General features: G+C 34.6%; 1 protein-coding gene across 7 annotated transcripts in view; it reads right to left on the bottom strand.

The window, feature by feature from the left end:
• Positions 1-22,992, bottom strand: part of ANKS1B (ankyrin repeat and sterile alpha motif domain containing 1B) — a 423,271-nt gene that overhangs the window by 288,279 nt on the left and 112,000 nt on the right. For all 7 annotated transcript variants that reach the window (XM_027666829.1, XM_027666823.1, XM_027666799.1 and 4 more), the window contains one exon: positions 11,602-11,767. In XM_027666829.1, the coding sequence (XP_027522630.1) occupies positions 11,602-11,767 (166 nt within the window). The remainder of the gene's footprint in view (positions 1-11,601; positions 11,768-22,992) is intronic.

Here is a 22,992-nt window from a genome sequence, read left to right as displayed (position 1 = left end):
CCAAACAGCGAAGAAATTAATCTTCCACAAAAGACAGCTGAGTTCTTCCTGTGATTCAAGATATATCTACATTGCATTTCCAGTGTTTCTGAAAACCAGTTTAGCTTTTTTCATAGTACTTGAACTTTACTGCATTACAGACATAAGTAAAGCACTAACTCTTGAGCACTAGATCTCTCAAATTATAGGGCTCAGTTTCATCTTAATGTAAAATAGCAAAGTGTGCAAAGTCTTGAATATAACAGAATAAAAAGTATAAAGTCCAGACAACTGGTTCCTCCCAACTTCTAATATGGATTAAGATTCAAAATGAAAAGCTTCGTAGAAATATCAATTTAAGGTTTGTAGAAAATGCACAGGTGCATCAGGAGACACATAATATTAGCTAAATACCTATAGAAAATTTCTATGCAGTGCTATATCCATTTCAAGCTTATATTCTTCTAGAATATAAAATATGCATGTAAACTGTAAACAAATTAATGTTAAGATGAAGTTTTACTATCACTGCTAATATTAGCATTTTGATGAGTTTTATAGAAGTATTATTTCTCATACACCTATTAAATTATTGCCACTTATAAAAGGTACTATCACTTACATCAGCTCAATCATCAAACAATCTCTGCAGCATTCTGAGGTGTAGGATTACTTACCAGAACGGACTATGTTCTATGTGATCTATATATATTTCAGTCCTAACTCAAAAGTACTTGCAAAGGATGCAGCAACTAATAGTTATTTAACAAAGTAAAACTCGAATCGTGCTAAATAATATTTGCATGTGAGCTTTAAAATGCAAAATACCTGAAAATAATTACGTTCCTTTGAATTATTGTCTGGGTTTGAAAAAGGAGTTTTGTCTGACAGCATGCAGTCAAGTGTATAATGAGATCATTCTAGACAGTAATCACACCAAGATGGATGAAACTGAGCGTTGGTCAGAATGCATACACTTTGATGAGCACTCATTTGCAAAAATTGCCCAAAACTCCTGTGAGAGGTAATTTTTTTCAAATGTATTTTAATGAATTTAAATAAAAAGAAATGACACATTGGAAAATGTTTAACATATGTCAAGCAGCAGCCGTTTTCTCTCCGTTTGCAGAGAAAACATAAGTTAGTCCTTTGGAAAATTAAACTATTTTAACAACATAAACATATTTACTGGAATATGGTGGATGGGCAGAGAGACCTGCATGCCTTTTTATAATGAACTGGTCACATGGTATCAGTCATCCCCATGTGCTCTAACTTCAAAAATGACAGAGTGTTTTTAAGAATAACATTTCATTGTTCGGAATATTATCAAAGATGTTATCCAGGGTAGCATATGATGGGAAGCAATTATCCTAATTATATACTAAAAACCTTTTAGAGGAATGATAATGTTCTAAAGGAAAGTACATTAGAGCTGCGAAATGTATGAATTGATGTGGCTTGTGCAACCTCAATTCAGTCTCCTGTGCATATGCATTCTGAAGAAGTCTTTATGATTGTAATGCTGTTTCTCCGCACGACCTCTGCTGCATCAAGGACATAAAGAAGTGGGGGAAATGGACAAGAGAACAAATGAAATTATGGCATACTACTCTAGAAATGTGGTAGGAGAAATGATATTATAAACCAAGAGATGTGAAATATTTTCCCTAAATATCAAAGAGAAACTCACATGAAACTATACTCATATGAAAATATCCAAAGGGAATGTTAAAAGAAAGTTACTAAAGCTAGAAATTTTTAATCAACAGATCCATCTAATTTGTATCCAAGAATTTTAAAAGATCTAGCAGAACTTATCTCAACAAATGCAGCTGTTTCTTAATAGCACCTGGAATATTGATAAGATTTGAGAAGACTAAAAGGAAGCTAATGGAGGAACCTTAGTCATTATAGGCTTTCAGCCTGAGATCAGAAATAATGGAATAGCTGATATGGATCACCATTAATAATAAAGGTAGGGACATATGTCATGCAAATAAGCATTACTTCAGAAAAACTGGAACTTATTAATTAACCTACCTTTTTTCAATAAAACTGTAAGTTTTTTTAATACAGATAAATAGAGTTAATTTGGTATTCTCTTTTATAATACATTTGGGTTAATTATTACATTTGGGTTAATAAACCTTATTCAAGTGGTCTATGTTTGCAATGGAGATAATTTAAAAAATTTAATACTGTATGGTTCCAGATACATGTGCATGAGAAGTATGCACTACCCAAATGAAACAACAGGTAACAGTTTTACCCCTCTTTATCCTACAAATACCACTGCAGGTAGCAGATGGGTCAAAAAGTCTGCATAAATCTAATTTATTTTAATGCTCCTTGGGATTCTGAAAGCTGTCAGTTAAATGGGCAAGAATCAGCCAAGAAAGCATATTAGAAACCGCAATCACTGAATGCTTTCACTGTCTGCTTCTCGGTTTGTGACAATGAAATTTTATTTTAGCTTTGATGGATAAATTCTGATCTTTTCAGAAGGCAAGAAGTGAAACAAAAAAAAAAAGGCAGAACTTCTTTTATTCCCAGCATAACAAAGAATTATTTTTTAACACAGTGCTTCGCCACTCAAGTAATGACAAAACTGGAGGATTTCAATTTTCTAGTTATTAATATGAGAATTTTATGATAACACAAGTTTGTCCAAATACAAAATTGCTCTGTTTAAAATAGAATAACTAAGGGAACAACTGTGTTAGGGGAACCTATGGCTTTATCTCACACTGCCCAGGACTGCTTAGAGGGGAAGAAGACAGTGGATGAACTGCTATTGAAATTTTCTATCATTCATCTTCTCTCATTTATTCACTTGTTCTGTTAATACATTTGTAACTGGAGTCACACCCTAATGAAAATGGTGCTTATTTTGCACAACAGAAGTTGGGTTTTTTCTCTCCCTTTGTAACTTCTACCAAGAAAGCCAATTCCCACATTGTACAGGAAATCGAAACAATAAAGCATTTTTTCTTTAAACATTAGATAGTGCACTGTTCGTATGTCTACTGACAGCAAGCTACAGCTACGTCAAGAAAGAATATGGAACAGGACCTGTCTACATAAAGTCTATACGGATCACCTGGACCTGTTTTTTGGATAATACCAGAAACCTGCCTTACCTGAACAACCTATGAACAAACTTCACTGCAGAAAGAATTCTCAGGCTGTCTCACTCACCTTCTGAAATCTACCCAAACACAGTTAGAGTGAGTCTCAGCTTTAACATTCTGTGACAAAGTGAGTTTAGGGAGGTAGCTAACTGGGCAGAAATCAGTTGCATATCTCACCCATCTATTTCCAACTACAACACTGTAATAGATCCTTTAAGAGGTACCTACAGATTTCAGACAAACTCAGAAGAAAAGGGAATTATTCCCACATACAGTACCTCACTTTTCATCTTACAGTACAAGACATTTTTCCTGATCTCATTTAATTGACTAATTCCTAATCCTAATAAAGATTCTTCCTCTGGAAGATAATGTATACAGTTAAAATCTATCCCAACTGAAATCAAGTGTAAAATATGTCCTAACATTGGTGACAACAGGAATATATGTCAGCGTCTGAGACTCAGATCACTTGAATACCTACTCAAAAAGATTAGCAGGTTAGTAACACCTGTCAACAAAACAGTAATTAACACAGAACCACAGGTGAACTGTGCTCCTCTAGGAGATAGAGTAATAATAGAAAGCATCCTAATTGTACTCCAGAACTATGATAATAATATCAGAAATACAAAAATAGGTCTGAAAATGTCATTATGATTAAACAAATCTTCCAAGCTCACCACATTTGGGAGGATTTGTACTTTAAGAAAATAAACAGAACTATAAAATGCCAGAAAATACTCAAAACCAGAAAATAAATTATACTTCTATAATTTCTCCTGTAGGAACAACTATATCAGCAACACTCTCCCCAGCAAAATGCAAGATAGAAAAGCAATTGTATATTTTACTCTTCCATCAGCATTCTCTTAATCTTTATTAAAATGTCACATGAAATTTAAAAATATGAACTGTAAACATATGTTAGTGCATTAGACAAAACAGCTTCTGAGAAGAAGCGTGCACTCTATACTGTGTCAGTAGGAATGACAATTACAAAATGTGTCATCACTGAAAGTCAGGAGAAGGTTAGTTTGGTTTCCGATACAGTGTTCTGGCAAAGATTTGTATCTTGAAGCTCCAAATGTGACCCTTACAACTTTATAAATTAACTTGTTAAAAGAAGTAAATTGAGAAATTCTGTACTGTAGCTCCACATGGCTCAAACATGGGTTAAAGGAAGAAAAATAATAGCAGAGAAAAACATGTACAGGTCTTAAAACTAAGAAAGGGTACTAGATTTCACTATTAATAAGTTATTGACTAAAAATACAGCTGAAAAACTGTTTGATAATTTTTAATTTTCACCTTAAAGCAAATTTCACTAAAAAGCAGATAAATAAACTCTAAATTAAAAAAAAAATATTTTCAGCTGGACTAAATATAACATTTAATTGAAAAAGGTATCTGTTTTTCAGTTCAATTACTACAGTTCTTTTTATAATGTTTATAATCTCACTCTCCTCTTTTTAAACAGAAAAAGGGAAGGTTATTATGGTATTGTATATAGATAATATAATCCAGACTTCTATAGAAGCCACTACCTTAAATAGAGGCATACATCCAGAAATAAAAAAAATTTATTTGAACACACTGTGATACAGAGAACACACCTTTGGAATACCACCATGCAACACTTCACCACCATTTGGAGTTCTCTAGCCACCAAGACAAGGCAGTATAGACAAATAGATATGCATAAGGGTAATAAGAGATTTTCAGAATAAACCACAGGCTGCCCAAATTTGCCTCTTGAAGAGTTACTGGAGAGCTCCAGTCTAGCCAAAGACAGAATATTAGGGCAACTCTGTCTTGACTGCAGTTGGCCATGAATACTCTCAGGTTGGAAATGAAAAGGTTCTTAATCACTAGCACAGAAATTAGTGGTTCTAATATAGACTTCTAAACAGAGTAACAGGTACAAAATCCCAGCTATTTTTAAGGTGAATCTTGAGAGTTTATTAAAGGAACTACACAAAGGCTAGAACTCTTCTCTCTTTACAGGGAGTATCGTCATCATGTCAGGGCACTGTGAGACTCCTGCTCATTCTTTTCATGGCCTGTGCTACTCTTTCTGTGCTAAACGTAAAGGAGGCCTACATGTGTAAAACAACCTGAGACTGCAAAACTTCAGCTAACAATGGGAGCATTTCTCTAAAGCAAAAAATTCCTTAGAAGAGAAACCACTTGCTGCCTAAGAAAACATTCAGCTATTAGGTTGTTATGGAAACACAAGCCTCTTTAATCAGTGATCTATTCCACCAAACCAATGCACGTCTCACATTACAATACACTAATGCTTTGTATTCTGTATTGACAAGTTCTGAGTGGCTCTTCACTTCTCATTCAACGTACAGATGAATTATAGTCTTTGGAGATGCTGTCCGCTTGAGTAATCGACAGAAAAATAAGGGATATTTGATTATAATTCATTTATCATTACAGAATATTCAGACAGTAATTTCTTGGAAGGGACCCTTGAGGATCGTCAAAGTCCAACTCCTGGCCCTGCACAGGACAGCCCCAAGAACCAGACCATGTGCCTGAAAGCATTGTCCAAACACTTCTTGAACTCTGGCAGGCTTGGTGCTGTGAGGTCCTGAAGCACTAGTAAGCTTTAATGGCCCTGCCTTTAATGGCCCAGCTTTCCAAGGTTCTTCATTCACGTCCCCTTTTCTGAAGACACCATTTCAGCTCAGTCTGAGGCCTTTAGCTCCTGCTAAAGCTAAGCTGAAGCAGTGCCCATCTTGTGCTTATGCCTTTGCTCTGTGTATCCAGACCTCAACTCACAGGCTGACTTCCCAGTATAATCTTGGACTCGGACTTGCCACCATGAACTTTCCTGGCCATCACTAAACCCGATCCTGACCTGCGTATTGACTTTCTAGCTTGAATTTAGACCTACCCTCCTCAGCACAAACTTGCTTGTTGATCAGCTCTTGGCTGAAGTTCACCATGATCTCTAGGTCTACCCTGCTCATGGGTGTTGAGACAGGGCTCTACCTAGTGAGGCCTCTGCCCTGTCAGCCATGGTAGTGCCCTTCACTCCTACCTCTCCATCCCTGAAGGGGCACCTGGACCCTGCTGCTCCTTAACACAACAGGTCTGAGTCTTAGTGCTTAGAAAATTCAGCACTGATAGTAGATAGTACTGGTTTTGAATATGCACTGCAATATCAAAAGCTTTCATGCATGATCAGTTGCTTAAGAAATGTTTGTGTCACATTAGGCTGAATTACACAGACTAGCTATTTTCAGCTGGTTCTAGACCAACTGAATTGCAGTTACTCTGATAAGAGACTCCCTCCATTAATATGTTCTTCTCTACACAACTAAGATGATTTTTCTTCATCACAGAAAACATTTAATCCTGGGGAGTTTTACTTTGGGTCATGTGTTTAAATGCACTATATCCTGCTATCTCTGGTTTAAACAGTATACTTAAATGAAATACAGCTCTATTATTGGTCCTTCTGTTAGAAGCAATTTGTGTGAGTGGTCTTTAGAAAGGTTAGTGTGTGACCCTTCAGATCAATTAGAGTTTCAAAGTGATGAAGCATGGGTAACTAAGGTTAGCCTCTTGAAATTCCATTCATCCAGGCAATTCTGTATATCCAGCAACGTGACAATTCCTTTTTGTGGTCACTTTGCACTGTTTTGCTTATAACTAGAAAATAACTGCACAAAATTGAAGGTATAAATAAAGAAAATATTTGAAATCTTAGTATCAGTCTGGAGAATTGAAGTGTCCAAATATTGAGGACTACTGAAGTCAAACAGAAACTGACGATCTGAGAAACCAAAGTTTATTTACTAAGCCAAGTATTTGATGATTTTGGAAACCAGGTAGAAGACACATGTTTTAATTTTAATTTTCATAAAAGTGTTATCACAGTTAGGCTCTTTTTTCCAATTCAGGTTTCTTGAGAATTGTCTCCTATATATAAGACTGCTAACACACTGTTATACAAGTAGACACAAGAATGCAAGCAGAGGTGATCTGACACACTGGCTACAAAGTTTCAGGTTCATTTTCACCATAATGACAGGAGAGGGATGCTAGGCTGAGAAAGCAAAAAAAAAAAACACCTAATATTGTAATAGATTGGTCAACTTGGGGACAGTTTGATATGTTGTAATGATTCAGTGACAACTATTTTTTGTTAATTTCCCTGCTGTGATTATGAGGCTATAAGAAGAAGATATAGTTAATTACAGATTTATTAACTGTATGGTCTTCCTTAAAAGTTACCTGCATCTAAGCACAAATCAAGTAATTTTTTTAAATAACAAAAACATCATGATTGACAACAGCAAGACTGCTCCAAAGTACACTTAGCTGGGTGAAGGACTCACTAATAGCTACTATCTCTTTCTTTATATTTCAACTCCTTGCCTCATGTTTGCCTGCTACAGGCTAGTGGCAACACATCCCATATCTAAAGACAATTTTTATCCCTGACAGAAGCCATATCTTACATATAACTGGGTAATTATATGAGAGCTATCTTTAAAATTGCTGACTTGGGAATTGCTGACTATGCAGTGGCTGAGAGCTCAGCATAAGTGAAGCCCCACAGCATTTACCTTACTTCTCAGCTGAATTTTGCAGCCCACACTGAGTTCTGCATTGCTACAGCTCAGCTGTTTCCAGAGTTGAAGATGGCTCATTAAGGTCTCCTAAACCTGCTGCCACAGTGAAGTAACATAACTGAAAAAAAATGGGTCCTCGAACTAGGATTCTCTTATCCAAGCATGATTTTCATGCATCTTGTTATTGAGATGCTTTATTAAAACCTTTGTTAATCTGCATGAACAGATAAAATTTCCCAAAGAAGGTTGTTGTGGGTTTTTTTTTCCACAAGTTATCTATGAGAAACAGAGTTTCTGATTCTTAATGATACTCAATGAGACTAAAAATACTTTAATTAGTACTAGCCATCACTGAGTATTATTAAAAATTTAGCAAAAATATAGACTACCACCTGGTCTCACTTATAGGGAGTTTCTGCAGTAGAAATTACAAAGGCAAATATATTCTCTCTACTGGGTGTAGGGATATGCAATTAACTCCAATTAAGAAAAAAAAAGTTAACATTTGTTCTGTAATGTAGCTCAGACTTCATTCAACATTTCCCAAATAAAGTATATGACATTATGAGGTGCAAGGATGGACTGTGGTACAGAATGTCCAAGCTACCAAAGGTTCAAGTTAGGTTTGTTAGGGTCTTCAACAGCAGAGACCCAAAGGCAGCATCGTGATGCACCTAAGCTGCTGCTACCAGTATTCTGGACTCTAGATAGCTGATCAAAACCACACTAACTTGATGAAAATACTTAATAATGCCTACTTTACCATTAGAATTTTCCAGAGGTTTGAGCTTTAGCCATTTATTAAAAGTTTACACCTTCTCCAAGATGATTTGTTGCTATAGTTCACAAAATTTCATTACATCCCTAAAAGCAAAAGGGCAATACTAATGCATGTCTTACGAACTAATAAAATTTTATGACTATTTTTCAAGGTTAAATATGTTGTGTGACTTCTTTTTAAAATGGAAGGGCAGTGTAAAATTAAAATGAGCAGCAGAAATATCTAGTTTAAGGAATAAGAATACTGACCTGGAACAGCCCAACAGAAGAATCAGTAACACTGATTTGTGAATCAATTACTTTGCAAAATTCATTTTAAGACATTGATCTACAAAATTTTAACCCCAAATTTATATTTTACTTGGCAGAAAAAATTATCGCAAAGACTGCAGTATTTCAAGAATCTTCCTATCACATCTTAATTATTAGTTTAAAGGCAGAAATGTCAAGAGATGCCAACACACTTTGCCAAACTTGCCCGATCAATCTATCACAGAAACAAAGAACAGTTTAACTTGAACTCAGTCACATTTCCAGTCTTTATTACTTTTACATTTGTCCTAATTAGAAACAAGTGCTTTAACTGCCAGCATAAACCAATAATGTAACTGTTCATCTTCCTATATAAACCTAATTTCTTACAAATAGACATAAAACTAACACAACACAGAATTTCAGAAGTAGAAGTAACGAACTTTATGACTACTTTTATTTGCTTTCTATTCAGTTTTTCTCCCTGATATCTAAGAAATATTTACCCCTTGGTATATGGGGTTCTCATCCTCTGCGATTCCCTACCAGTTCAACAACAAAATTTTGGAGAACTACAGAGCAGTCTGGGTTTTTTCCCCAGCAGATCAGAGAATGACGACTGGCAAGGTGACTATTCCCAACCTGCTCTAAGTTGATCACACTGTCCTACCACCAAGGGAAAGGAGACTGACAGATGCAATTTTATGTTCGAAGTGCTACTTCATGCTCTATAAAGAACTCTACATTATGACATAGTACAGAAATTTGAAACAGTATTCCCAAAGTCAGCATGTCTCAGTGACACAAAAACAGGGCAATTCAGAAAAAAAAAGCACGCAAATCAAATATGTCTTTTAAATAAATGATCTCTATAATCATACATAACTTATTCAAGTAATAAATTTATATGACCTAAAGTGGCAGGGTGACATTCACATACACATAGTGCTAAATACCTTATAACTGAGGGTGACATAATTTACTAATTTGGGCCATTTGCAGTACAAGATAATCACCAACATGATTCCAGATATGGCTTGCAAGCCAGGCCAGTTAGATAACTTTAACATTTATAGCTTAAAATAAAATCACATTTTAAAATCTGCTTATCTACACATCCAAATGTTCTTCCCAATAAAATGCCAAGGAAAATATCACAGTGGTATATGGAAAACTAAGACAGAAGGAATTACAGGACATTTGTATTGTCAACTCATTGATCTTGTTAGTTCTTATAAATATTATGGGTGCCCTCATGACTGTCCTACAGCTTCTGTGGTTATACTCTGGGCCTCTGATACACACTATATTTAACCTTACACAAAACATATTTCCAGATTAAGACCTAAAAATGTCCTTTTTAGGATCTGTGTTTCAGACTGATCTTAATGGATTTACTGTGTCTAAGAAAAATGCTTGTGTTCAGCAGACGGCATGCTTCCAAATCCTGGTATTTTAACTAGTGAAAACTCTATTTTTTCTTAAAATACTAGTTACAATGGAAAACTTCCTTGTTGAGCCTCTCTCCCTACCAATTACTGGATAGGGGTATGGCAGTCTTTCCAGTGCAATATATATGTTTATTGTGATTAATCAATTAGAAGTTTGGGGGGGAAAAAAAAGATAATTTGGCATTTTCTTCCTTTACTGAACAACAACCCACGACATTGTCCTGCACAGATTGATTATTTTTTAGATTATCAGAGCCAAAACAGTCTGTAAAGTAAGCCTTCAGTGACACAAGTAGTCATGCTGATGTTCAAGTCAGATTCTGGTCCATTCTGTGCAATATGCTATAAAGCTCCTATCCTATTTTGTGCCGCCTCTTAGATTGCTGTTCACAATGTAGATTCCCCCAAGTCTTTTTTAGCCCAAATTTAGTGGAGAGATGACAATTACGATCCACTTTACCTTACCCTGCAGACTCCAAAGCTCTGTCTTCATATCTGCCCTTATATACTATGCCCAATATAGCTCTGGCACTCTTCCAATACTAGTTCAGCTGTGAGATCAAGAAGGTGCTTCCCCTTACACAGACATGATGTTAGTCAACAAGCAGCTGTCATTCGCCTATACTCTTGTATATTACCCAAATCATGATTCATAATCAAGATAGCACAGGCTGAAAAGTCAATTGCCTGTTTCAAATAGGTCTCTGCTGCTGAGAACTGTCATTTGTCAAAGCAGACTCTCAGTTTAATTACTTACAGAGAAATGACTATATTCTGAAATTTCTGTACCAGGTGGTGACTAATCAAGAGTTCAAACAAGGGTGATGGAAGAGATCATATAATTTTGGCGAATATAAACAGATTCCTTACAGATAATATCATGCATCTGACTTAGTACAATTCTATTGTTTTTAAACTGTTTTAACTCATTGCTGTTCAAACCTTTATATAATATGAACAACAGTCTGTCAAAATGTCATTTAATATTTTTCTCAATTCTCAGTCACTAATTTTCAAAAATGGAGCAGATCTTCCTTTATGTAACATGAAAACGCAAAGTACTTTACATTTTGAACTAGTTCTATAAGGTTGCTAAGCACTTCATTAAAAAAAACAACAGCTTGGTAAATAGATTCCTGCAAAGGGCTGGGCTTAAAGAAACTCTATTTCTAATTTGGATTTTTGCAACCTTCCTATTAGGAAAGTATTTAAACCTCTGCTTTGTTTTCCCTTCTACAACTTTTTGCTATTAATCTTTATTCTGATGTTAAGCTCTCATGGTAGCTAATGGAAGACTATAATCATGCTGTGGTAAGTAAACAGTACTGTATGCTTTAAAATATAAACCTATACCTTCTATAACATTACACTTATACCAATGACTATGTAAAGGATTATTTGGTGGTTTACCTGGTCTTGAGGAAGGAACTCTTGCTATCTCTAGGGAACAAGGCTTTTTGGTCACTGCTACGTCTATCGAATCACAATGACTGCTGTCATTTTCTGAAGGAAATGCATCCAGAGGTACAGAGGATATTGCTTCCAATGCATAACCTCTCTTCTTTGAATAAGATTCCTGAAATGCAAAAATTCAAGCAGGTAAGAGAGATATTTCTCAGATGACACAGGAAAAGAACCAGGGTCAATAACTCTAGCTAGTAGGGTTTAAAATTCAGCAAATTAAATACCACATTCTGTTGAAATCCAAATTGTAACAGACTGGAAGAATTACTTGGATTCTAGAAGATAACATTTCTGTTTCTTTAAATTTTTGTGTAATATAATGCTTGTTTAATTTACAGAAAAACTTTATTCATCAAACTTGGTATTTAGTGAAAGCTGTATAACTGGTCTTGCCATACCTGCTTTGCTAGGTTCTAATTCGGGAGATGTCTTTTTTTTTTTTTTAATTATATCTCATGAGAGTGACAATTACATTAACCACTGCAATTACTTTCTCTTCAGGGATGGGTTTGCAGTATGTTTATATTATACATAAGAAAACTAAAAATATGCCTTCTATATTAGGATGGCAGAATCCCAGTTTGTGAATGAAGATAAAATACTGCTCTACATTTGAGCAAAATAATGATGAAAGGTCTCTTAACAGTGAGATATAAATATAGAAAATTCTACTCATTAGCAAATGTTGAGGGAGGGAAAAAAGGAATTCAATGTTTTGCTGGTACAGTAAACTGTCCAATCCAGCAGACTGCCTCTGCCTTAGAATGTGAATAAGAAGACAATATACAGCTTCACCAAAGTTTCTTGATTTGTGATTTTTTTTTTTTTTAATCCCAGTAGAAAGCAATTGCTTGGGCAAAGACATGCTTTCATTTCTTTCTTACACTGGACATGTGGATACCTTGGAAAGTCAAGCATCAGACATAAATCAAATATGATATAATAAAAAGCAAATGGCAAGAAAGTGCCCTGACAGTTATATACTATCATAGCCCTACTCAGAAAATGGTGAAAGAATGTGATGACTAGAACAAACTGTGGAAGAACAATTTCCTCACCAAGAACTTATGTTACCTAAGTAAACTATGGCTGTAGGTAACAGTGACTTTTCAGGTAAATGATTTATACTGTTAGCAGATCATTACATCACTGAATTTTTTGGGGCATTTATTTTTTTTCTGGTCACTTTGATCATCTGATCTTTATATGAGAATTCATAGTCTGCTAATAATATCCTCTTGAAGGATAGGGTTGAGACGGCAGCAACAGCAGCTTCACTTCAAAATTCTACTTGATGACTTCAGTTGAGACAGATTTAAATTCTAAGCTAAACCACCACAACTAAAGAACTTTAAAATGAATACTGGAAACAGTGAACAGGGAAAAAATCATATCAAATAAAATAAACAGATACTAAGAATTGTAATTAAAAAAACCCAGTACGCACTATCAAACAATACAAGATTGCTGGTCAGTGTTCAAAAAACATGTCTGAAAGCGGGATGTGATTGTGCCTCTACCTCTTTTACTCTGTTCAGTTTATATCTAGTCAGTGTATGAGCTCTTTGCATTAGTAATCCCACAGATATAAACTAATAGTAACTAGTTTTAGCTAGCAGACTCTAAAGACATAACAAGGAATTATAAAAGTTTGTAAGTGGCCTTCCTACAGCTCCAAATATAACATTTTTAACTTAAGCCATTTCATTCCTAAATTGATAGAGAATTATTGGGAGGCATCAAAGCAGCTGAAGTGCAATGGCAGGACAAAAGGAGTCCTTCCTACCTTGAAAAAAAAAGGAATTCCTACATTGTCCATTTACCAAAGCAATGACTAGAAGAGCAGATTTCAATTTAATCCTTGTATCCTTCTAGAAGCTTGCATTTCAGTCAGAATGCCAAAACCTTAATAATAGTATATATGCCTAGCGAAGCACATGAAGAAACACTGCAGTCTTAAAATTGTCACCGAACACCAAAGTGAAACTCTTCTCAGCTCCTGAATTTGGCTACATTAAAAAAACCTTTAAAAATTATATACAAAACAGAATAGAAATTGGATCATACTTTGTCACCCAATATTCTGTCTGTAAAGGCAGCTAACAGTGCTGACCTAGAGAACAGTGAAACCATCATGGGACCAGGACAAGCACGGAGTAATGCTTCTCATCCTGCAACACTTTGAAGGTCTCACATTTCGTAATTAAAAGGTGCTGACTTTTTTTTGCATGTCTACCAAGCCAACTTTCTAAAATGCTTCTAAAATTACCTTCTCAAGTTGCTTTTAGAGCTCATGTTCCTTTTTACAGTTTGCATGCACCCCATTTTGGTTTCAGCTATCTCACCAAGCTTGACTTCGCTAATTCTTGCACTTTAGAAGGCAATGAATAGTTGTTCTTTACTTATCCTCTATTTATGATTTCACACATCTTTATCCACTTCCCTTGTCCTCTCCTTTAGGGACTGAGAAATACTAACTTACACACCCAGCTGGTCCAGGATTTTGACCACCCCTGTCACTGCTCACCCTCTCAGCCTTCAGGATGTGACAAGGATCAGATTTTCACATGGCATTCAAGATGAGGGCTCACCAAGTAGGCATATTGTCATAATGATGTTCCCTCTTTTGTACTCTACTCCTTTCCTAATTACTTTTAACATTCAGTTTGGTTTTCTGAACATTATTGAACATTCTGTAATTAACACTGCAGAAATATAAACGTTAGTGGAGAATAAATAAAAATGATGGGGTTATTGAGAAAATGGCTGGAATGTAAATTACAGGCAAGTAAATTCTTCCTAAATATCTCCCTAATAAAGCAAATATGATAATAGTATGCCCAACAGTAAGAGTCAAAAAAGAATTAAGAATTTAACAAGTCTGGAATTCTATCAAGTGATTATATGAAGACAACAAGCCTTAATTAAAAATTCCATACGTAGCAAATTCTCTTTGCTGCAGAAAAGCATTGTAAAGCCTTCTGATTGTTGCAGTGTGTTTTCCATTTTGCTGGTCCCAAGCATTTCTAGAAATTTTTAGGATCTAAACTATTTCAATTTAGATGTTAGCAGATGACATAACATTGTTCACAAATATCAGGGATAAAGCAATGTGATTCTGTTTTTTTCTAAGATTAAAAGTATTTTTCTTCATTCTTCAGCATTCTTCTCAATAATATCAGTTCTATTGTCTCACCGCATCAAGTGCCATAACTAGTAACTCTACAGTAATTCTACATGTCCAAGTTATCATCTTCATAATAAAACCTTCTAAAAATAATTTTCCATTATCTTTAGTCCTGAAATCAAAATAATCTGTGTAATTTTTGTTTTAAAAATAGATATTATTCCATCTCAAATTTCTGTCAACTATTCCAAAATGTTGAAAATTAGACATGTAACTGACTACCACTATCAAGTCAGAATTAGTCCTTACTTGAAATTGCAACTTCATAAAAGTAATGTGTTGGGCTTCTAGTAGATTAAAATAAGTCTTTTTTGTGGAAAGGATAAAAATACATACACAATAGAAGTAATAAAAAAAAAAAAAAGAGAATATAGAGAGATAGAGAGTGGGTGAGTCACTGGGATAGCATTAGAGAACAGTCACCCATACTGATAAAATCTAAAGTAGATTTTTGTCTTGTAGAAAGAAACAGCAGTGACAGTGAAGTTGTAGAGCACATGCCAGGGACACACTGTGGGCCTTATTCATAGGTCTCCGGGTTTTTTCTGAGCATATGCTTGATAGTATAATACCTATGAAATGTTATCTGAAACCTTAACAGGACTAAAAGATTGTTTATCAGTGGGAAAGAATTTGCTTCTAAAATATCTATATGTCCATTGCAAAGGGTTATATACAATTGTGAAACAATATGCCATAACACGACTAAATCTTCAAAAACTACATGATGTTGAGTTAGGCCTTTTTCCCACGTTTTTGCCAGATTTCTAGCTACTCTTGCTTCTGCCTTCTATATACTATTGCATTTCTTTTAAGAATCAAACTGAATAATGTATACTTAAGGACAGATATAAGCAGTATATACAAATTTGTGTTTGTATGAGCTATGAATGAAATGAAAGAGGCTCAGCAGGCATCTAATCTGAACAGACACTCTGACAAGAAGATAGAATTTGTACTTAACAGAAAATTTTCAATTCTTCCATCTCCTTTCCTATAGCAATCAGGTCAGTTGAAGCTTTAATACTTCCCTGGAACACGGGACAACACACCAGAGTCAGACATGACTTTCTTCTTAAAGGAGAAATAATCTCATAAATGTAGAAAGGGGGAATGCAATACACCTGACATCTTTAGAAATATTTTCTTTCATTTACATAGACAATGAAGAACTGCTACTAAACTCTGACATACCCCTTGAGATCCTTTTCCCCTGGCTTGCTGCATGCCAGAGGGCCAGCATGAAGAATCCAAGTGACTCTCCTTCTACCATAGTGGGATAAATTCTGCCTAGTTCTTAAGAGAGTACTGTGACACTTTATTAATTAAAACTGTGGAGAATTATTGATTCTCAACACTCTGTCAACCCGAAGTTGATGATTACAATGCGAGTGAGTAATGAATATTGCATTTATCCCATTTATGTCATAGAATCATAGAATTATAGAATGGTTTGGGTTAGAAGGGACCTTTAAAGGTACTCTAGTCCAGCCCCCTGCAATGAGCAGGATATTTTCAAGTAGACCTGATTACTCAGAGCCCCATCCAACCTGATCTTGAATGTTTCCACATATGTGGCATCTACCACCTCCCCTGGGAAACCTGTTAAGAGTGTTTCACCATCCTCATTATAAAAAATTTCTTCCTTACGTCTAGTCTGAGTGTATTTGCATCAAACATACTTGACATTTGTAAACAGAATGATGTATAATCTTATTGAATTGGGACACTTCACACTGGAAAATTAATGATAAGTAATCGAAGGTTGCTGAGAGGAATGAAGAATTCAAGAAAGAAAGAAGTTCTGACCAGTGACCGAAGACAAATAGGATAGTTTTTTGCAGCAAGCTGTGGGGGAACTGAACCTGAAGGGTGTTGTGCAAGTTTTCCACAATACTGCACTAAGCAAAACCAACTGAAAGTATTTCCTATGTCACAATAACCCAAACCTACAAATAGATGGTGAAATACTTATTTTGACTACCTTCCCAGTGAAAGATATCAGAAATATTACTATAATTTATGGCTAATAAAAACACATTTATCTATTACTAATAAATTAACCAAAGAAGGTTTCACAGTGTCATGTAATTAGAATAATTTTTTCATGAGTCAAACTACGATAAATGTTCATTGTTATGACAGCTAGAAACACTTGAATGTGTGATTTGTCATAGAACAGATAATAGGGCTCATGATATATTACAGAATCTGGAAAAACACCAGTAATCTCATTTAAGGGTAATGACACTAGAGCATCTACTCTGGTCTTCACAAAGTATTTAGAGTACAGATTTTAAAACAGTATTCTCTTTTACCCTCTCACCAAACATCTGAAATTATGTGTTCGCTGTTGTAGGACAATATATATTCAGAGTTACCCGAAATAATCATTTCCCTTTAGTACCTGAAACAGCCTTTGTGAGTAAGTTTCAGTAAGCCTTCCACAGAGTTGAGAAAAATTTTTAATTTTAATTTTTAAAGTTTTTAATTCTAAAAATCATGCTAGACTTGTTGTCCTGTGTATTTAGTTAGAAATGTAAATATGATGTGTAATTTTTCAGAAACCATTCAAAATTTAGATCTGCTTTTTCAAACTTTTTTTGGGAAAAAAACCCCCAACATTATTTACATAGCACTCCAAATGTAGTAGGTTTATCTTCTCCTTTTCAAATGCATATTTTCACATATCCTGTTTAGAATCCAAAATTTCATATGAAAACTCTACAGACATCTATTCCTGAAAGCTAAGGGTTCCTACAAAGCCTTACAACATCAAACTCACTAATACAGCCTAAACTATAAATGTCTGAAAATATAGGTAAATTGTGAGTGTAATGAATGATGTCATATACTTTATTTAGGAAAAACATCGAATGAAGTCTGAGCTACATTACAGAATAAATATTAACTTTTTTTTTCTTAATTGGAGTTAATTGCATATTCCTACCCAGGAGAGAGAATATATTTGCCTTTATAATTTCTACTGCAGAAACTCCCTATAAGTGAGACCAGGTGGTAGTCTATATTTTTGCTAAATTTTTAAGAATAGTTAGTGATGGCTAACCTGTTAACCTCTGCAGCAGAAACATATGGCTATATTTTAGGTAGAGTTTTCATAATTCTAACTGGCAGATATTCAACATTTAAAATGAAGTTAGATTGTTTTAGTCATGTTACACGCTTTCCCATGCACACAAGGCTCAGGCCATGAAAAAAAGCAGATGCTTCCTCTAATAAATAACTCACTGTTTCAAAGAATATACTAAAAGTGTACATAACCTGGTTTATGCAAATGTTAATTGTTGTGTGTGGCAATGTAGCATAATAAAATAACTAGTTTCATAAATGATTCTTAGTTTAGCCGAACAAAATACAATTACAAACTAGAAAGTAATTTCCAGGTTAAATATTCTCCCTTTTTATCCCATTGTGTTTTCATGAAAAACGTTAAACAAAAAAATCACGTCTTGTTTGAATATCAAGTTATAGGAAAATGCCTATTTAAAATAAAGGCTATTATACTAAAAAAGACAAAATGAACTGAAACCTAAGCTCCATGGAAACAATATTTCTCTGCAAGTTGTTTATGCTCTAGTGACTACGTTTTAAACACACACACACAGAGTTCTAATGGAAACAGCAAACATGAAGTAAGAATATTTCCTCACATTACAAGGGCCCAAACCATGGAAAATGTTAGATATTGAGAAACTTCAAAGTGGAGTCAATATTTACTAGACAGCAAATGCAGAAAACAATTCATGCACTACTCTACGTTAAGCAGACTGGCCAAAACTTTCTCACATTTTATAGCTTAATTTCTATCAATTACTGTGCCAGTAAATGAAAAATGTATGGCTTGCTGTGGAGGGGAGAGAGGAATTGAATACACCTAAGTAGATCTTGACACGTAACACATCTGTGTGAACAGTAACCCTAGAACTGTAAACTGACATGATCGGAGGACAGATAGCATCACTAAAATGAGACATTATGGAAGACACTTCCCTTCAGAAGAAAGCTTTAACATCAGTGTGTTAATTCACTATCTATTATGAATAATCTATGCATTTTTAGAAAATATTCTATATCTGCCCACGCATCTTGTTCTGAAGTCATGTAAACTGACATATCTGAACAGCAGAAACCAAATAATTGATATCACTCACAATGGATTTGATAGAAGTCACAAATAAAAATTTGCTATTTCAGGAAAGGGAATCTCCTGTGTTTAAAAGTTTTTGGCACTGAAGAAATAAAAATTTAATTACGTTTGGTATAAAAGTTATTATTGCAATAGCATAAGCCAAGAAGATATCTCTCCTTTGCATGCTCCCACAGTAAAACTGAAAGAACAAAAAAAACTTTTTTCAAAATATTGAAGTTATTGAGAGTCATTTTATCACAAACTAAAAACTTTTTTGTGAATCATACTTTTATCTGTTACATAACTGTAGAGAAAAATGAATTTTAAATTGTTTTAAATTTTAAATTGTTCTTTAAATATCCCAGGATGCATGCAAAGTTTGTAAAAGTTAGTACTTCCTAATTAAATAGGACCAAATAAACTTTGTCTGCAGTATGTATGGTATTTCAGCAGTGTTGAGAACTGAGTCTGACAGTAAGAGACAATCAGAGGGAAAGTAAATTCACACTTTAAGTTAGAACTGGTGCACAAAAACCATAAAACAAATTATTCCTTGCCAACAGGAGAAATAAGCATCATAGCAGTTGACAAAAGCTAACAGAATATTGTCCATATATCCTTATATATTCTTAAAGAACCCAGTAATTTTCTACTTCAAATCATAGTTCTGAATGGGACCCTATGAACTCTGCTGTTTCCTGGGCAAAAATGTGCCAAAGCCCACTAACATTGATATCATGGGTATTTAGCCTTACGGATACAGTAAGTTCCATCTCATCATACTGCCTGTATGCTTGGCAAATGTATGAGGACTGACGTGGTCATCTTGAACTCCAGTAGCTAAGACTTTCCAATGAGCATAATTACATAATTCACTACTCATCACTGAAGGAAAAACATTTTGCTAAGAAACATGTTACTTCCTTATGGCTCTTTAAACAAGAAATTCCACTGTTTTAACATCAGAGCTCTACTGCTTTAATTGTTACCATAATAATTTCTGTGGTGTGATAATCTACTTATTCATTGCAAATACTCAGCCTTAGCTATTGTAAAATGAAAACAGAATGTGAAGATTATATAAAATGGAATGAATAAGGATTATAAGGGAACCAAAAGCACTTCTTGAATGAAACTTGAACTTAAAAAACTTTCTATAGGTTCACTGCAAGATTCCAGTTTTGGAACAACTATCACAGAATCATGTGTCTATTTGACAAGAATTACAGCAATATATATTATTAATGCCATTCTAGATAGAAGAACATAGAACACAGAACATGAGATTCCTCATTTCCTCATTTCCTAGCTGAATTGCCATTCTGAGAGACCTCAAAGTCTAAAGACTTTAATAAAGAAATCCAAAATACCTTATCATGAAAACATGAAATGATGTAGTCTTACATATCAAGGGTCCAAGGGTTGGACTTGATGATCTCAGAGGTCCCTTCCAACCCACCTGATTCTATGATTCTATGATATTTCCCTTTGATATCTAAAATATGGACTCTCCTTAACCTCAGTTTCATTTTATTTTACATCTAATTGATGAGTTCATCATCTAGTGAAAAAGTCATAAAATCATTTGGAGATTTTAAGAAACTCTTAGCCTTAGTTTTGAATTTTGGTAAAAATATAAGTATCTCTTCATAAAGTTATGTTTGTATGGAAACCCAAGAGGGATTAAGCACATTAATGCTTACGTTTAAGTAATTTGTTGTTTCAGGATCTATCTCATTTTCAGACTCAGTATAAGGGATATGAGTACTAAAAGTTTTTAGTGAAATACAACAGCCAGACATGACTTTAAACCCAAGGCATGCAATTTCTTTTGCACAGCAAGAGAGGATTCACTGTTACAGACTACAGAATTGTTCTTTTAAAATCCCAGCTGTCAGTCAGGTCTTTTCTTCAGAACAAAATCAAGTTCCATACATTTTACAGACTTCTTCAGGGACTTACTCTATGAAGCCATGAACTTCCCTACTACTAAAAACTGAAGTAGTAAAACCATCCCTCACAGTTTCCAGTATTAGCTTAGTTCCCAAATATATTTGTACCAGCACTGAATATAAAAAAAAATAAACAAGCCAAAATAGAAAATAAGTTGTTAGGCTCAAAAAAAGTCCCAAAATATCAAGTGCCTTTAAACAGCCCTTCACAGAAATACAACCTTAGACAAAGCCTGACTTAATGGCTAATCAATGTAGTAAATCCATGTAGTAATAACCGTGTTCAGATAGCACCACAACTCCTTTGTTACCAGCTTCTTCGATTATCAGCTTTTTTGGTTACCAGCTTTTTTGCACAGAAACTCCTTTGCTTCTGTTGCTATCAGAGGAACAACAAATACAACATACCTAGGATGGCTTTTTTCCCCACAAAATGTAATACCGAACAGTAATCTAATTTGGTCAGATTGACGAGGAACTCCTACATAAATTTTCAAGTTTCAATATACTGCTTTAATATTTCTGTCATGAAGTAGCTGAAGCTCAAACGTGAAGTTTTTAACACAAAGTTGATCTTCGTTCATATACAAAACTAATTGCTATGCGTTATTTTTATCCATTTGCTGTGCAATTCAAATTGATTTTTGTTGTTGTTGTTGTTTTCCTATAATTTGTCAGGTGGTACTGAAAGTAAAAACATTCCCTGGAAGTGTGTCTTCTAGTTATCACTAAGTTTCAAAGCACAAAACAACAAAATGTGACATACATACTATTTGAGATCTTCCCGGACGATCTCTGTGCCATGTTTCAGTTAGGAATGCGACAGTGTTCAATTCAACATTAATTTCTACATTAATTTGAATATCATTAATCAGAATTAAATTTCATCTTGTAAAACATTACAGACATCAATATTTCAGATTATTTCTGACATATATCAACAATTTCCATATTTTTTGACACCTCTCTCCTTTCACTCTCATCCCATTTAATTGTGCTGTTTTGTGACCACGGCAAGAGACAACTCATCCCAGCAGTGCCTAGATGTACACAGTGCTGGACAGGCATAGCCATATTTTCACAGTCATTTACAAACTGCAAAGCTAATCCTAAATTTTGAAAGAAATTAGCTCATCTGAGGTCACATAGCTAGAATTTTAGAGAGAATTATAAAATGTAGATGTTAACAGATGTTAAAAGAGAGCTCTGGAAATCATCTCGTCCAAATTTTCATTTAAAGCAGAGCTATCTTAACCATGAGGTTTCCCTGGACCTTGACCAGGATTCTGAAAAAGGCCAAGGATAAACAGATTACAGCTTCTCTAGTTACGTTACATACCTGTATAGCAGTGTCTAGATTATACAACTACTGCAGTAAAAATGCATTTGCCATAAGACATCTACAGTCCATAGGCAACTGGAAATTTACACTATGTACAGGAACAAAACACACAGCTTCATTCCTTAAAACACCATCAGAAAATGTAGCATAGCACTAAAATAAGCTACAATCTTTTTCAATATACTTATTTCCCATCACTGTTCAGCAGCGTATAATCATCACCTGCTGATTCTTTCTAGGCAGAATGCATACTGCAGTTTTCAGTAGCTGCTTCAGTGTGTGGGTGGCATGTTCCTGAAATTACTAATAAATCTTAAGCTTACTGCAGAAGAGACAACACTGAAAATCAAGAGTTTCACAGAAATATTTTTTATGGGCAATACAGCTATCCATGTCATTCCTATTTAAGTAAACTCATCATTTAACCTACTAAATTAGGAAGAGAAAAAAAAATATTTTTCACTGAAGGTTAGAAACTATAGAAAAATATTATAGAAAATATAACAATCTTACTGTGGCTATTCATGCTCAGATATACTGTATGTCAAAGTTTTCTTTACTATGTCTATATCATCACCTATCAAATTAGTACATCACTAAACAAGATAGTATGTTTCCTCCTGTGTAACATATAAGTTAGATAATGCCACAAGACTTTCTGTTTCTAATTTTGGAGAACTTTAACACCAAGTAAGGTCAGCTAAGT

This window comes from Corapipo altera, unplaced genomic scaffold (assembly GCF_003945725.1).
Source record: "Corapipo altera isolate COAL_440 unplaced genomic scaffold, ASM394572v1 1, whole genome shotgun sequence".
NCBI lineage: Eukaryota > Metazoa > Chordata > Aves > Passeriformes > Pipridae > Corapipo > Corapipo altera.
The sequence above is the reverse complement of the archived record's forward strand: the minus strand, read 5'-3'. Positions and strand labels throughout refer to the sequence as shown.